This window comes from Lissotriton helveticus, chromosome 12, assembly GCF_964261635.1.
Source record: "Lissotriton helveticus chromosome 12, aLisHel1.1, whole genome shotgun sequence".
NCBI classification, from domain to species: Eukaryota; Metazoa; Chordata; class Amphibia; order Caudata; family Salamandridae; genus Lissotriton; species Lissotriton helveticus.
In genome coordinates this window covers 245,104,760-245,121,117 of record NC_136073.1, presented here as the reverse complement: position 1 = coordinate 245,121,117, position 16,358 = coordinate 245,104,760, and the positions used below count along the sequence as shown (strand labels likewise).

The following is a 16,358-nucleotide window of genomic DNA, read 5'->3' as shown; positions in this document are numbered from 1 at the left end:
AGAAATAGTAAAAAAACATCTTTCTTTAATTTTGCAGCAATCCAATGCTTGTTTCTTTTATATCTGTTGTACATGTTGTACATACATTTATTAGCCTAACATGCAAATATACATACATCAGAGGAACGGACGTACACACTTGAACACACAAGTGTTACCTTTATGTGTTGCAAAGGGGAATGCTTCATAAAAGCTTCCATTGTAGTGATGCCCTACAAAATATATTGTTATTTTCTATAAAACAGAATTAGATGTTCTGCGGACCAAATAATCCACTATACGTCTTTACCTACACCATATGCATAGTATTGTCAACAAGAATTGTAATAGATGAACCAATTTGTGTATTACTATCTGGAAAAGTGATCTAGCACAAACCCTACATGGACACAAGAATGCATTCTTCCGTCACACTGCTAATCACTGACAAGTGAGAGTGGGAAAGCACAACTCGGATCACACCAGCCCCTCTCCATGGAGGACCTTGTCCTTAACTGTGCCAATTATTGACTTATTCTTTAATGTTATTCTGCAGATGCCAGAAGTCGTAAGGCCCGGTTTTCATACGCATGACTTCATCCCTGCAAATAGCGGTATTTCAGCCAACGGGGACCCCCCAAAAAAGAACATTTTATTATTAATTTCTTATAAAGGTTATCTTAATTTTTGTTTTTGTTGTTGTCCTATAGTGCAATCTCATAGTCCTAGGGACACTAAAGAGCCACCATGGTTCTGGCCTCTTGACTGACCGTGTCTCTAATTTCCCATATGCAATTATAGGACCATAATAGCTGAAATGTTCAATTCACGCCCTCGTTTTTCTGTGTCACTCACTGTGTCTCTCTTTCTGAATCTGTCTCACGTTATTGCTCTCTCGCTCCCACTCACTTTATCTATTCCCACCTTCTATGTTTCTGACTACCACTTGCTCTAAAACAATGCATTTCCATTTTACAGTCCCTTTCTCTCCATCTTTTTCTCCCACACACACACACACATATTTTTCCCCTCTCGTTCTTCCTCTTTCCCTCTCTCTCTCTTTTTCTCCGATGCCCTCCCTTATACACTGTCTTCATTTCTGTCTCTCTCACTCCAACTCTCTGTTTGTTTGAACCTCTCGCCATCCTTGCTCTGACTCGCACTCTCCCCTCTTTTCTTCTCACTCTATGGTTTTTACTCTCTTTCTCTTTGTCATGGTCTCCGTACAAATGTACTAACATAAACAGACGTAAACATTCATACACACACTTGTGTACAATGCATCGATAGTCACCCCTATCTGAGAGTCCTGGGATCAAATGTATCCTCTAATATAGCCTATACATTTCCTGCTATTTCTATATAATATTGACATCTTTAGTGTATGTAAATAGGGACCTGTGCAGATAAAGGCAAGAAGCCTTCCTATAGGTTCAGTATACCACTTCCGCTGTCAACATACACATGCGTATACACACACACACACACACACACATGGATACACGCTTGCACTCACACAGCAATTGCGGGTGCTGCGATTGCTGCAAAAGTAAAGAAATAGATTTTTTTTCTATTTCTTAACTTTTGTAGCAATCGCGGCGTCCGCGCTTTACCTTTAACATGGTTAAAGTAAAGCGCGGGTGTCACAATTGTAGCAAAAGTAAACAAATAGAAACAAGCATTGGCATAGCTAATAGGTCTCGCCTTTGGCTAAACACTTATAAGGTCCCAAAGGCGAGACCTAGTGGCTATGCCAATGTTTGTTTTATATGCATCCCGTTTACCTTTAAGGAAGGTGTTTTTAGATTGGAACTATCACCCAATTATATTTGTATATATGTTATAAATATATCATACATAGCGTAAGACCGATGTAGGCTTACAGCATTTTCCATGTTACACGGGACAATTTCTTTTGGCCATTACGCACTATGTTACCACTTTAAAATGGCGCTGCCTTTCATTTTGCGTTTCAGAGCTGGGCACTCTAGCATACTAACCGGAAGCGTAATAGCCACATGACTAGGATGGCTTTGAAAGAACAGAGGGAATTGGATGCTCAGTTTCATTGCGAGGTGCACAGGCTTGCGTTTTGGTCACACTTGCGGTGATTTTCGGGTAAGTGCGGTTCACTAGAGATTGAGTTAAAGATTGATATCGGAATAGTATATGGAAATGGCCTTTAACAAATAGCGGTTTATTTCTAGTTTATTTTGTTTAATTCTCATTTATAGCGAGGAAGCTGATCAGGGACTTCCTCACTACGTTTGCAACACATTCCTTAATATCGTGACTTAAACAACAGCCTAAAATTGCCTTAGGATTGCATTTCTTTCATACGATAAATATGGTATCCTTTCTACTAATTTATGACTTTTAACCCAAACAACTATATTGCTTGGTCCAATTCGGAACAATATGGGCCATTTAGCAAAGTTATTAATGTATATTATGAGCTCCATTCTAGGGAACTATTTGATTTATAAAAACAAGTTGCTTTTGCTCTCCATATCAGTAGTCTATTGGCATTGTTCATGACTACGTGAATTCTTAATTACCGATCATATACTTAAATAAATGAAGATTAGGGGTCTTGATAGGATATCACTAAGACATAATATTGACATTATTTGTTGCTTATAGACAACAGTGTATTGTTACGGATACCATAATATGGATTGGACCATGGAATTTTAAATGGGATGTAAGACTGACCAATCAACTATTTTACAAGTATGTGAACCGCATAATTCTGGCATATTATAATAACCTTTTGTGCGATGCTATGGGCTTATGTTCAGTATTTGCCAGGTACATGGATTACTGAACTTAGTCATTAGACAGGTTTAGCTTAAATTGTATTTTTCTATTGGCTATACTAAGATCTATAGATGTCGCAATCTCAATGGGTTTCATTTACAATAGTCCAGCATTTGACTTATTTTACTCTCAGTGATTTTTGGGTAAGTGCGGTTCACTAGAGATTGAGTTAAAGATTGATATTGGAATAGTATATGGAAATGGCCTTTAACAAATAGCGGTTTATATCTTGTTTCTTTTGTTTAATTCTCATTTACAGCGAGGAAGCTGATCAGGGACTTCCTCACTATGTTTGCAACACATTCCTTAATATCGTGATTTAAACAACAGCCTAAAATTGCCTTAGGATTGCATTTCTTTCATACGATAAATATGGTATCCTTTCTACTAATTTATGACTTTTAACCCAAACAACTTTATGGCTTGGTCCAATTCGGAACAATATGGGCCATTCACCAACGTTATTAATGTATATTATGAGCTCCATTCTAGGGAACTATTTGATTTATAAAACCAAGTTGCTTTTGCTCTCCATATCAGTAGTCTATTGGCATTGTTCATGACTACGTGAATTCTTAATTACCGATCATATACTTAAATAAATGAAGATTAGGGGGCTTGATAGGATATCACTAAGAGATAATATTGCCATTATTTGTTGCTTATAGACAACAGTGTATTGTTACGGATACCATATTATGGATTGGACCATGGACTTTTAACTGGGATGTAAGACTGACCAATCAACTATTTTACAAATATGTGTACCGCATAACTCTGGCATATTATAATAACCTTTTGTGCGATGCTATGGGCTTATGTTCAGTATTTGCCAGATACATGGATTACTGAATTTAGCCATTATACAGGTTTAGCTTAAATGTTATTTTTCTATTGGCTATACTAAGATCTATAGATGTCGCAATCTCAATGGGTTTCATTTACAATAGTCCAGCATTTGACTTATTTTACTCTCATTGTTGCAGAGCTTTGGTCTAGTAATACTTGTCCGGGCGCGACTCATGGCGTAGTGTTGGTGGAATATTACAAATAAAAATATGTCCCAACCTGGACATCCAATGACCATAGCCCAACACTAATTGCTATTGTTAGGCACTACCTACAACATAGTATATACCACACATTTGTTACACAAAAACCTTCAAAAACATTAGTACGTCAGTACAACAGTTTTCTATACAATAAAAGACTGCAAGAACAAATACAAAATTTAGGATTATAAACAATAGTTATAAAGATAGATGTGTCTTTTGTTTATTTGTCCTTTTGATAGGTTACAATACGGAAGATTTTCCTGAACCTTTATGTAAATGTAAATGTAGTATACTTGTAAAGCGCACAGCTGCCCCAGCAACGGGGCGTCCCGGCGCTGTATAACTCTGGGGAACCCGTCCTGGCTTTCCCTGTGGGATGGTCCCTTGCTGGGAATCCCCAAGGTGGAGCCAGGCATCCCCGGAATTGGTGGGGCCATTGTGGAGATTAGGCAAGCTAATGCCCAGAGTTGCCGAGTGGAACCCCTGATTAGAGTAAGCACCGAAGCGAGAATTATCAAGTCCGCTGACCAAGGTCCACGACCCTGCCGCGTCGGGAATTGAACCCTGGTCCCGGGCTGACTTCTGCTCTCAGGCCTGCTGCCTCTAACCAGTGAGCCACACTACTCCATTAACACTATATTGCTGAACCTTTCTGATATTTCTAAAGCTGACAACTAGTCCTTAGTAGAAGGCTAGAGGTATGTAGTTTATATGTTTGCAGTAAAACTTAAATTGAAGGTCTTTTTTTCATCATAATTGTGTTTAATGTAGTTTTAGTTTAATGATTTAGTTTAATGAAAATATGAAAAATGACCTGGCTTATATGCAATGTGGGGGGGCTGTTTGTAGATTAAATACAATGTGATAATTATCATGAAATATAAAAGAGGATTGATCAATGTGACAGTCATTTTAGATCCAGTGTAAAAAGAATGTGCCTTTTAATCTGTACGTCAGTATAACTTTGAGCCTATAAAATAATTTGTCTTTTATTGTGTAGAAAACTGTCCGAAGAAGGTGACACATCAAAATTTCACCGAAACGCCGCGTCGACTTACTGTTTTCTTTTTTATGTATATGGACTGTATATTGTTTTAAGACTGTGGAGGTTAATCCCTCTTTTTATTGTGATTAGAATAAAGATATCATGTTTTTTTTAATCAATTGTATTTTGTTTGGCTGCTTTACTGTGCTCTACTGACGTACTAATGTGTTTGAAGGTTTTTGTGTAACAAATGTGTGGAATATACTATGTTGTAGGTAGTGCCTAACAATAGCAATTAGTGTTGGGCTATGGTCATTGAATGTCCAGGTTGGGGATTTTTTTTATTTGTAACATTCTACCCTGTCCCGATTGGATTTAAGGGTATCTCCCTTTTCCTTTGTGGTGGTAGTGTCAGTGGAAACATATTGGGAAGAACATCTTGATTCGCAATTTAGAACTGGGGGGTTTATAATTATACCACCTTAGTACATCAACTGGGTGGAATCACGCTTATATTCTTTGACACAACTTTTGGTGAAGGATTGATCTTACTATACTTTGTGTCTGTCAGACTCTTTTCCTTTCGTTGGAACTTTGGGTTAAGAGTACAATATCTGTTCTTTTTCGCTCACTCTAAAGACATTCTTACTTTCTGGAATGATCCATATAGTGTTTTCTTAACATGAAACAGGTTCAAATTTTTCCACAGCATTTAGGGCCAGATGTACAACCGTTTCATTTAGCGCCTTGCAATTTGCGTCACATTGCGAGTCGCAAATTGCGAGGCACTAAATGAAATGTACAACAGTGTGTTTACACTGTTTTGCGATTCCCAATGGGGTCGCAAATTGCAAGGCTCATTAATATTAATGAGCCTCTCGCAATTTCCGAGCCCTTTGTGAATGCCAGACCTCCCAGGGATGGTGGCCTGCTGGGCTCAGCAGACCACCGTGTCTGGGACTGCTTTTTAATAAAGCAGCTTTTTTCTTTAAAATGCAGCCTGTTTTCCTTAAAGGTAAACAGAATGCATTTAAAAAAAAAAAATAATGAAACGTTTTTGTTTAATTTTTTAAGTGCAGGCAGAGGTCCCTGGGACCACTGCCTGCCCTTAAAAATGTATTTCGCATGCATTTGAAGTAGGTGGTAATTGTGAGTGTTTTGCGACCGCAATTGCGGTCGCAAAACATTAGTTCATTGTTTTGAGACTCACTACTTGGAAGGGAACGCCCCTTCCAAAAAGCGAGTCGCAAAACATATTTAACGAGTCGCAAAAAAATTGCAACTCGCTGAATAGGCTATGTATATGGCCCACTATGTTTTTGCATGCGTAAACATGTTCGCAAATCCGTTTGTTCATGCAAAAACGGGTCGTACACCTGGCCCCTAATCTTTATAAAAGCGGCTGTTCGTTTTGTTAAGAAAATGAGCTAACAAGTATTTGTACTTTTACCACCATCCTGTATGAATAAAAACAATATGTACTATATTTACATTCCAGCCTTTAAAAAGTCTAAAAAAGAAAAAACATGTGCTGGCTGATCTATGCTGGAAGTACCAATATAAAGAATAAACCAACAGTGGAAAATAAATTGTATCAATCGGACTCTTGTGTGGTCTTCGTTCTCGAGACGAGAGAATAATGACCTCTAAAGATAGATATCTTGAATAACTGCATTCAAGTCTTCAATATATCCATGACTTTGATGGTTATGTTTACTTATCTATGAGGGTGTTGAATGAGGTTCTATTGATTATATATTGGACGTACATTAGATCTCTAATGTACAATTGTCACCTTTGGTAGAAGGGTGTCTGAAGTGTGATAGCCCCTCTGTATATACAAAGATATGCTTATGAAATTATTATTTTATATACACGTCATTGAAAATAATAAGCCAATATAGGAGGTGCGGTAATTTCCCATTAGGGACCACTAAAGGCAGGAAGACCTCCCTTCAATCACAAGCCTGGGAAGATTTAAGGGACGCAGCAGATAGAAGGGGCATGACTGCGTTCTGAAAAATAATAAATAACCCGTGTTTCCAGGACACCAATACTCTAGAAATTGGTACAACTATCTTGCCTGAACAATGGTATGACCATTTCAAAGGCCTCTATAACCATACGGAGGAGAACAACCAGGACTGTGGGAGGGGTTGCCAGTGGGTTTCCTCTGTAGAATTTACGTTGGAGAAAATTGTAGTGGGTATCCAGGGCCTAACACGAAACAAAGCGCCGGGACCAGATGGTATCCCACCAGATCTTTTTTTAAGTAACGTGGAGCTCATGGTCATCGGAAATAATAGTTCCCATTTTTAAAAACAGGGAACAGGGATAACCCTCAGTGTTATCGACCTATATCACTGATTGATGTGACAGCTAAAGTCCTGGGCCGAGTGGTCCTAATGCACCTTATGGACTGGGCCGACGAACACCAAATTATCACTGATGCCCAGTACGGATTCAGGGCAGGGAGGTCGACGACTGACCAGTGTCTGAACCTTTATTTACTGGTGGCCAAATATACCATACCCAGTAATAAAGCGGTATATTTAGGGTTCATGGATCTCACCGCAGCCTTTGATCATGTTAACATAGAGAAGCTGTGGGCCCTGATGAACAGTTTGGGGGTTGACTAGGGTTTGGTAAATATTCTTAGAGCCCTGCACTGGAACATCTCCGCCAAAGTGCGTTTCAACCTGGAGGGGGGCACTACAGAACCTTTCCCCTGTACTAGCGGGGTCAGACAGGGATGTATTTTGGCCCCTTTTTTGTTCTCCTTGTATATTAATAATCTAGATCAGGCGTTAGGTAAGCTAAAGGTGGATTCCCCAAGAGTAGGTACCCAACCCGTTCCAGTGCTGATGTATGCAGGTGACGCAGTACTCCTAGCCTGCACCCCTAAGGGACTTCAGTGTCTGATAGATGGGTTTGTTAGTTTTATGGATACCCTAGATTTATCGGCTAACCTGACCAAGTCCTATGTTATGTTGGCCGGAACTAAACCCTGCAAGAAGTTTTCCTATAAAATAGGCGCACATAAAATAGGGCAGGTACAGACCTTTTCCTATCTTGGCCTGTTATTTTATGGGCTTTTAAATTTTAAAACATTAATTGAGCGGTGTACTACGTTAGTGGCCTCGACGGGTGCTGTAATGAATTATGGGCGCAGGCTGGGTCGGTGGTCACTGGAGCAAATAATGAATTTGTATAGCTCAATATGCTGCTCAAAAGTGATCTATGGGTCTGAAGTTTGGGGTTTTGTAAATGCCCGCCAATTACAGATGGAGGAGAACAAATATTTGAGAAAGGTGCTCAAAACCCCACAAAGCATACCCGCCCTTATTATTCATGAGGAATTGGGTAGGGTATACATTGAGGATTTGGTAAAGGTCAGACCCCTTATGGCTTGGCTAAAGATTTGGACCAACACGGAGGCAGACCTGAGCAGACAAATTATTAGAGATTACCTGGACAGGGATAAAGGAATGAGTATCCCATGGTTAAAGTACGTGAAGACTTCCCTTGAGGGAATTGGCTGTAAGGATCTTTTCACAAAGCCAACGGAAATTATCCTACAAGATAAACTCAGAGTTAAGAGAATTTTCTTGGATCAGGTAGCCTCACGTAGAGCAGCAGTGGAAGGAGGCAAACCCACAGTCGGTGTTCACAGTATGGTCACGACAGGGGAGGGCATGGAACCTTATCTCGCTCTTATGTTTAATGCGCAGGACAGATTTTTAATTACCCGTTTTAGGCTCAACCTTTTACATCACCTACTGGCTGATCCGCCAGGTTTTACTTTAACTGTTGAGCAGAAGGGTGCCGGCGGCTGCGACAATCGGTCTCCGCAGGACACCCTTCATTTTGTATTATTATGCCCATTTTATGTATTACCCAGGCGCAGTTTTTTAGTTGTTATTTTAAAACAGGCCAAGTTCAGACATGCTAAGGTTGCCCTATTATTCTTGCAAAGGGCCAACGATCCTCGAACGTTGTTTTGTATTATGAATTTTATTAAGGTTGCTTTAAGGCTAAGGAATACAAGAGGGTTGTGCTGAATGAATTTTCCATCAAGTATTCCTAATCAACATTGTTGTGGGCAGGTGATGTTCATGAATTGTATTTTAACTGTTTTTTTAATGGTATAAATATGTTCTTTTATGGTGTTTTTTAAATACCGAATAAAGGATTATTGATTGATTGACCACTACTACCACGTTTAAACTTATTATAAAAAGTTAATTAGTCATTTGTGGGCCTCTTTCATCTGCAGACAAAGTGATAATAAAATAGTTATGGAATACCATTATAGATGGGTGAGGGTCATTGGCTGATATCCGGAGCTAAGGGAACAGAAATTGAAATAATGAAATGAGGAAAATAGGGGATAAGTTAACACAGAGAGGGGGAGAAATAGAAAAAGAGCGCCTGATAGAAAATTAAGAATGAAAAAGAATGAGAGACAAAAGACGGATAGATAGAAAGAGGAAAGAAAGAATGTAAGGTAAGAGGAAGAAAGGAACTGTGAAAGGAAAGGTGAAATGTAGGAGGGAAGGGTAAACAAACAAATGAAGGGATAGTGGGAAAGGTTTGAGTGAAAGGGTGAAAAGATAGATGGAAGGGCAGAAGGATGGATGAAAGATTGAGAGGATAGATGAGACGGTGAATGAATGGAAGGGAAAACAACGGACAAATAGGGAAAAGTGAAGAGGATATATAAAGGTCAAACAATGGAGGGATGTAAGGTTGGAGGAGTGAGTAGATGGAAATGTGAAGTGATGGAGAGATGGATGAAACAGATACTCGGGTGAACGGATGGTGGGAATGGTGAAAGAACTGACAGATGAATGGATTAATAGCCACAAGGGTGCAAGGATTTATGGATGCATGGATGTGAGGAGGAGGAAAGGGTAAAGGGTAGTCTTCTAAATATGGTCAGGTTTCTCCATTTTGCCTTCTTTGTGAAGTTTAGAGGTATGGTTCAAGTGGAGAGTATTTTCATTTTCAGGCCACTCCCTTGCTCTAGGGCAGGGATACTAAAAGTATGGCCCGGGGGCCGCATGCAGCCCTACGGACCTTTGATTGTTGCCGCCTAGTGAACAGCAGCACTCAGCTGCTGTTCCCTTGACAGAGCAGGAACAAACAGTTATACTTTAATTACACATTAGATAAAGTAACCATAAGGAAGAAAATAATGTTTTGTACCATACATACCCTGATATTGTAAGGGGCTCTCATATGTGTTAATGAAAAAATAGGAGGCAAAGTAAATTGAACCCATTGCCTAGGATCACACAATTTTGTCAAGTGGGGAAGCCAGGACTGACCAGGTTTTCTGATTTTATATTTTACAATTCAGCCAGCAGATGAGTATCTCTTTCCCCGTCATGTTTTGCATTTGAAGTTAATGCTTTGACTTTAATTCTAGGTGCATGAGAATAGAGGGTTGGTGGCAGACAGAAGTCACTGGAAGGCTCGGTTTGTTGTCCACACCATGCATCTGCTTCGCGTCTCCCTACACCCACCTTTCATTCCCGACCTCACATTGCTGGCATTGGTGAGGCCCTCTGACACTGACAGTACTTTGCTGCCCCCGGGGAAATGTTTGTGAGTAGCCATGCTCTAGGGGATCCTTGGCTCTTGCAAGTCTAACTTTTATTAGGGTATATACGACCTAGGAAAACCTTACCTGTACTTGGTTTCTGTTTAATCTGCTGTCCAAGGTGAAGAAAACATTTTTTAAGAACAGTTGTGTCTCTCTCTCTCGTGCAGTAACTAAACCTAAAAGCCCATTTGTAACCGGTCACCTGCAATTTCAGCAAGGGTGCAAATACAATGGGACAAGGCCGTAACCCTAAAATTGCATACAGTAGCAGTCAGACACACCAAACGAGAACAATGCTCGCCCTGACTCACGAAGAATGGCGCATGTGTGATAAAGAAATGCAGGTCTTCAACTTACTTTCTTTTGGAAATCTCCGAAAACATCTATCACGAAATTTAGGTTTTGTGGTGACCCTCTGCAAAAATTAATGGTTGCGCAAAAATTTTGCCATCGTTTTTGGAAAAACAAAAGTTATATTATCATATTTGAAAACCTGCCATCTCATACACACAGGTTTGTCCAAGAGACTGCTCAATAGATGATCTCAGAGAACATGGGCGGGGTTGGAGGTTTCCGTTGCGGGCTGAGCTGCAGCTCTCGAAAGTTTCAGACCGCATCTCGCGCCCTTGTGCGAGCAGAGAGGAAGATGGCTCGGCTGGACGTCACAGAAACCTTCGCCGGCGTCAACTTCCCCGGTGAACTCCACACGCTCGAGTCACTGGAGCGTGCCCGGAACTTCGACTTCCAGGTCAACGACATCGTCATCGTCACCTACCCCAAGTCAGGTAAGTGTCCGCGCGCACCGAGGAGGGGCTGGGACGCTGAGCGTGTGACAGAGCGAAGACGCTTTGTACTGGGTTGCCTTACTCTGAACACTTCACCTTTAGTCAGACATTCCTTTGTTTGTTTCCTGTATAGCTCACATATGATCGCCGAGTGGGTTGGGGCGCTTTAGAGTTATATGGATTTTCAGAGTACGAGTAACAATTTAAGTCTTACATTTCTAGTGGTGGTAACAGTTGTACAATTGTAGCCGTTTTACGGTTTACACAGTAGATTGTAGTTAAGAGTATTTGGAGAAGAGCGGATGCAGTGAAAGTCTAGGGTACCACCCTGATTGGTGAGGTTACTTGGATGCAGCGGAAATAAGTGGTGTGCGGTCAACAACTGGGTAGAGGAGGGAAAGGGGTTACTAAACGAACAGCGCAACATCCAAAAAACAGTTGCAGCACAGCAGTCCTGATCTCTTCCCCATTTCAGGGTACCTAGCACCAGGGCTGGTTCCAGGATTTTTGTGGCCCTGCCGCCCTAGGCAGAAGGGGAATGGACGATGCCCCTCTAATTTGCATAGGCTTGACCCATTCAAGGGTTGTCTGCATAAAAAAAATCTCAATAGATGCCCCTTCTCCTGAAGCTGCAGCCCCTCCCTCTCAGCTACCTACAAGGACCTCTTAACAGCGCATCAAGGGCCGAAGGTCCGTCCAGGCAAATTCACTACTCCAGACAGGATTTAATGGATTTACAGACCAATGCACCGCCTCTATGCCAGATAGAGATCTGGCCAGACCCTGAAGGCCAATTTTCTTGTCGAGCATGCAGATTCCAGGCAAACTATTGGGCATATTAGCAAGGGCAATATTGCCGCTTTAGCGGCACTTTTTGCCGCTAAAGCGGCGATATTTTTATTGCCCTATCAGCAAGCTGACGCTAAAGCGACAACTTTTAGGCAATAGCGACCGGTTTGGGGTCCGCTTTGCATGTCAGCGATATTTATCGCTAATGACATGCAAAGTGGGCGTACCCAAACTGTTAGCTACTGAAAGCAGTCGCTAACACAGCTATCGCCTATTAGCAACACAGGCATAGCGATAAAAAAATTTGCGCTAAGCGCGATTATCTCTAGAATCTAACGCCTGCCAATAGGATGACTTACCTGTGTATTCAATGGGAGGTGGATTGTCAGGTTAAGCCCCCATTGGCGTTAATGTGTGAATATTGCTGGATTTCCAGCGATATTCACGCATTTTGCCGCTATTGCTGGATATTTTAGCACAATGGAGAAAAACGTTGCTAATAGCATGTTTTCTCCGCTAACATATCCAGCGATAGGCAGCGATAAAAAAAACGCACTAAGTGCGTTTTGCGATAAATGTAGCTTTTCCTTGCTTATATGCCCCTTAATCTCTCCTGGCCGGTATATGGACACTCCTATTGATAATTCACGGAAAGGATGGAAAAATCTGTTGTGCAATATTAGATCCCTGCCTAAACACTCTATTGAGGTGTGGGACCTATTGTCCTCAGTTCAACCTGAACTAGGCTTTCTAACCGAAACCTGCCTCAAGCCCCATTCTGTGCCCTCTATAGCGTTGGGTATACCCGAGGGGTATAAAATGGTTAGATTGGATAGATGTATGAAGATGTGGGTGGAATCGCTCGCAGGCAGGTCGCTCCCCGCGCCACCACACGGCCGCCAGCTGCCTCGGGCCTGTTCACTGCCGCCCGCCTGTTTTGCCGCCGTTTCCCGCTCCTTCCCGACGCTGCGTCCCTGCGTCCCCACCCCCCCTGGTCCCCATTGGCCAGCCGCTCCCGCCACCCAGCTGCTCCTCCCTCCCTATCCCCCTCTTATGGAGGTGGCGCAGCAGCCGAGCAGCGGGCGCGTCACTGGCGCGCCAAAGGCAAGCCCGTCTGTGCCTGTCTGCGCCTGGACCGCGCCCAGTGCCAGAACCCCTGGACCCCACGAACGCCACAACACCAGACTCCGCTACGATGCCAGCACCCTCTACGCACTCAATGCCGGCCAAAACCACACCTGCTTTCAAGCCGCCCCAAAACGGACTCACTGACCTTTCTTCTGCCACACCTGCAGCTTCACCTGCGACAGAACCACCAAACCTCCAAGGACTGGACCCAACAACCTCCGCTGCATACTCCTCAACACCCGCTCCGCACACAAACACCCCGTCGAGCACTGGGATCTGCTCGACACTCCCACCTCAGACGTGGCCTTCCTGACCGAGACCTGGTGGAACGACTCCTCGGCGCCCGACATCGCCATAGCCATCCCAGATGGCTACACGATCACCCGCAGGGATCGCGCCAATGGAACCAGAGGAGGAATAGCCATTGTCCACAAGTCCACCCTCAAGGTCGCCACCCACGCAGACAACACCCTCAACACCGCCGAACACCTGCACTTCCGGATCCACACCGACCCCTACACCACCCTCAGAGGAACACTCATCTACAGACCCCCCAGACCCCGAGCTCAATTCAGCGACTCCATCGCCGACCTCGCCAACACCCACGCACTCGCCTCCATGGACTACATCCTCCTCGGGGACCTGAATTTCCACCTCAAGAAGAACAACAACATGCACTCCGCCACCCTGATCCCCAACCTCGGCCTCAGACAACTCGTCACCTCACCCACCCATGCCGCTGGCCACACGCTGGACCCCGTCTTCTCCACAGGCACCCACGTTGCCTTCGACCACACCACTGAACTCCACTGGACCGACCACCGCTGCATCCATTTCACCTTCAATAAACCAACCATGCACCAACGCACCCAACAGCTACCTAGCCGCTGCTGGAGCAAAGTGACCGAAGACCAGCTGATCACCACCCTCGCCCAAAACCCACCCACCGACCCCACCAACCCAGACACTGCAGCCCGCAACCTCAGAGAGTGGATCGACGACTGCACCAAGACCCTCGCCCCACTCAAGAAACCCTCCAACAACCACACCAGCAAGAGAGCCACCTGGTTCACCGACGAGCTCCAGACCTCCAAATGCGCATGCCGGAAACTGGAGAAGATATGGCTCCCCAAACGCACTCCAGACAACCACGCAGCCCACAAGGTCGCCACCCGCAGACATCACCACCTCATCAGATTAGCCTAGAGATCCTCCTACAAAGACCGCCTGGATAACAGCGCACACGACAGCAAAGAGCTCTTCAGCATCATAAAGGAACTCTCCAACCCCAGGGCCAACACCAACGACATACCGCCCTCACAAGAACTGTGCAACTCACTAGCCATCTTCTTCCACCGCAAGATCGCTGACATCCATGACAGCTTCAACACCATGACCGCCCGACTACGCCAGACCTCACCTCCCCTGTGAACACCACCAGCGCCAACCGTCTGACCTCCTGGTCCAACGTCAACGACGACGAGACACGCAAGGTCATGAACTCCATCCACTCAGGCTCTCCGTCAGACCCGTGCCCACACCACGTATTCAACAAAGCAGACCCTGCCATCGCACCTTAACTATGGAAGGTCATCAACATCTCCTTCAAAACAATGACATTCCCGGAAAGCTGGAAACATGCCAAAATCAACGCCCTCCTCAAGAAGCCTAAGGCGGACCCCAAGGACCTCAAGAACTTCGGCCCATCTCCCTGCTCCCGTTCCCAGCGAAGGTCATCAAGAAAATCGTCAACATGCAACTGGCCCGCCACCTGGAAGACAACAACATCTTGGACCCGTCCCAGTCCGGGTTCAGATGAAACCACAGCACCAAGGCAGCCCTCATCGCTGCCACAGACGACATCAGGCGCCAACTAGACAACGGCGAAACATCAGCCCTTATCCTCCTGGACCTGCAAGCCGCCTTTGACACGGTCTGCCATCGCACTCTTAAGACACGCCTCCTAGAAGCCGGAATCCAAGAGAAGGCCCTTGACTGGACCACGTCTTTCCTCTCCGGCAGAACCCAGAGCGTCCGCCTACCGCCCTTCCGATCCGAGGCCACCGACATCATCTGCGGCGTCCCCCAGGGCTCATCCCTCAGCCTGACGCTGTTCAACGTCTACATGGCCCCCCTCGCACAAGTGGCCCGCCAACACAACCTCAACATCATCTCCTACTCTGACGACACCCAGCTCATCCTCTCCCTCACCAAGGACCCGCACACTGCCAAAACTAACCTCCACGAGGGAATGAAGGCCGTCGCCGACTGGATGAGGAACAGCCATCTGAAGCTGATCTCGGACAAGACGGAGGCACTCATCCTCGGACTCACCCACTCAGCCTGGGACGACTCCTGGTGGCCGACCACACTGGGAACAGCACCGACACCTACCGACCATGCACGCAACCTAGGATTCATCCTCGACTCCTCCCTCTCCATGTCTAAACAGGTCAACGCCATCTCCTCCTCCTGCTACAACACCCTCCGCATGCTCCACAGGATCTACAAGTGGATTCCGACCGAAACAAGAAGAGCGGTGACACAGGCCCTCGTCAGCAGCAGACTAGACTACGGCAACGCACTCTGCGCAGGAATCCCAGCCAAACACCTACGACGACTACAACGCATCCAAAACTCCTCCGCCCGACTGATCGTCAACGTCCCCTGCCGCAGCCACATTACCCCCCACCTGAGAGACCTACACTGGCTCCCCATCGACAAGAGGATCACCTTCAAGCTCCTCACCCACGCACACAAAGCAATCCACAACGCCGGACCAGCCTACCTGAACAGCAGACTCAGCTTCTACATCCCCACCTGCCAGCTCCGCTCCGCCAGCCTCGCCCTCTCCGCTGTCCCCTGCATCCAAAGAACAACCTCTGGTGGCTGATCCTTCTCCTACCTCGCCGCCAAGACCTGGAACACTCTCCCTACCCACCTACAGCAGACCCAAGACCTACTCGCCTTCAGAAGACTCCTCAAGACCTGGCTCTTTGAGCAGTAGCAGCACCCCCTCCCCTCAGCGCCTTGAGACCCTCACGGGTGGGTAGCACGCTTTACAAGTACTCTGATTGATTGATTGATAGCATAAGGATAGAATTAAGGTCTCTATACTAGATCAATGTTGTAATGCCACTATGGAAATGCTGGTTTTCAGGATAGATATCTCTCCGCAAGCTAGTTGGAAGGGGGCATTAGTCTACCGT

The 16,358-nt window shown here is 44.7% G+C and overlaps 2 protein-coding genes across 2 annotated transcripts in view; one reads left to right on the top strand and one right to left on the bottom strand.

Annotated features, from left to right (window-relative positions):
* The window catches only part of LOC144799808 (uncharacterized), a 55,804-nt gene extending 44,860 nt beyond the window's left edge, over window positions 1-10,944 (bottom strand). The window contains exon 1 of the mRNA XM_078671381.1: window positions 10,805-10,944. The gene's annotated coding sequence lies outside the window, so the exon portion shown is untranslated. The remainder of the gene's footprint in view (window positions 1-10,804) is intronic.
* A 41-nt stretch (window positions 10,945-10,985) lies between these two features.
* Window positions 10,986-16,358, top strand: part of LOC144799809 (sulfotransferase 2A1-like) — a 206,818-nt gene continuing 201,445 nt past the window's right edge. Inside the window, exon 1 of the mRNA XM_078671382.1 lies at window positions 10,986-11,232. Within this exon, the coding sequence (XP_078527508.1) occupies window positions 10,986-11,232 (247 nt within the window). The remainder of the gene's footprint in view (window positions 11,233-16,358) is intronic.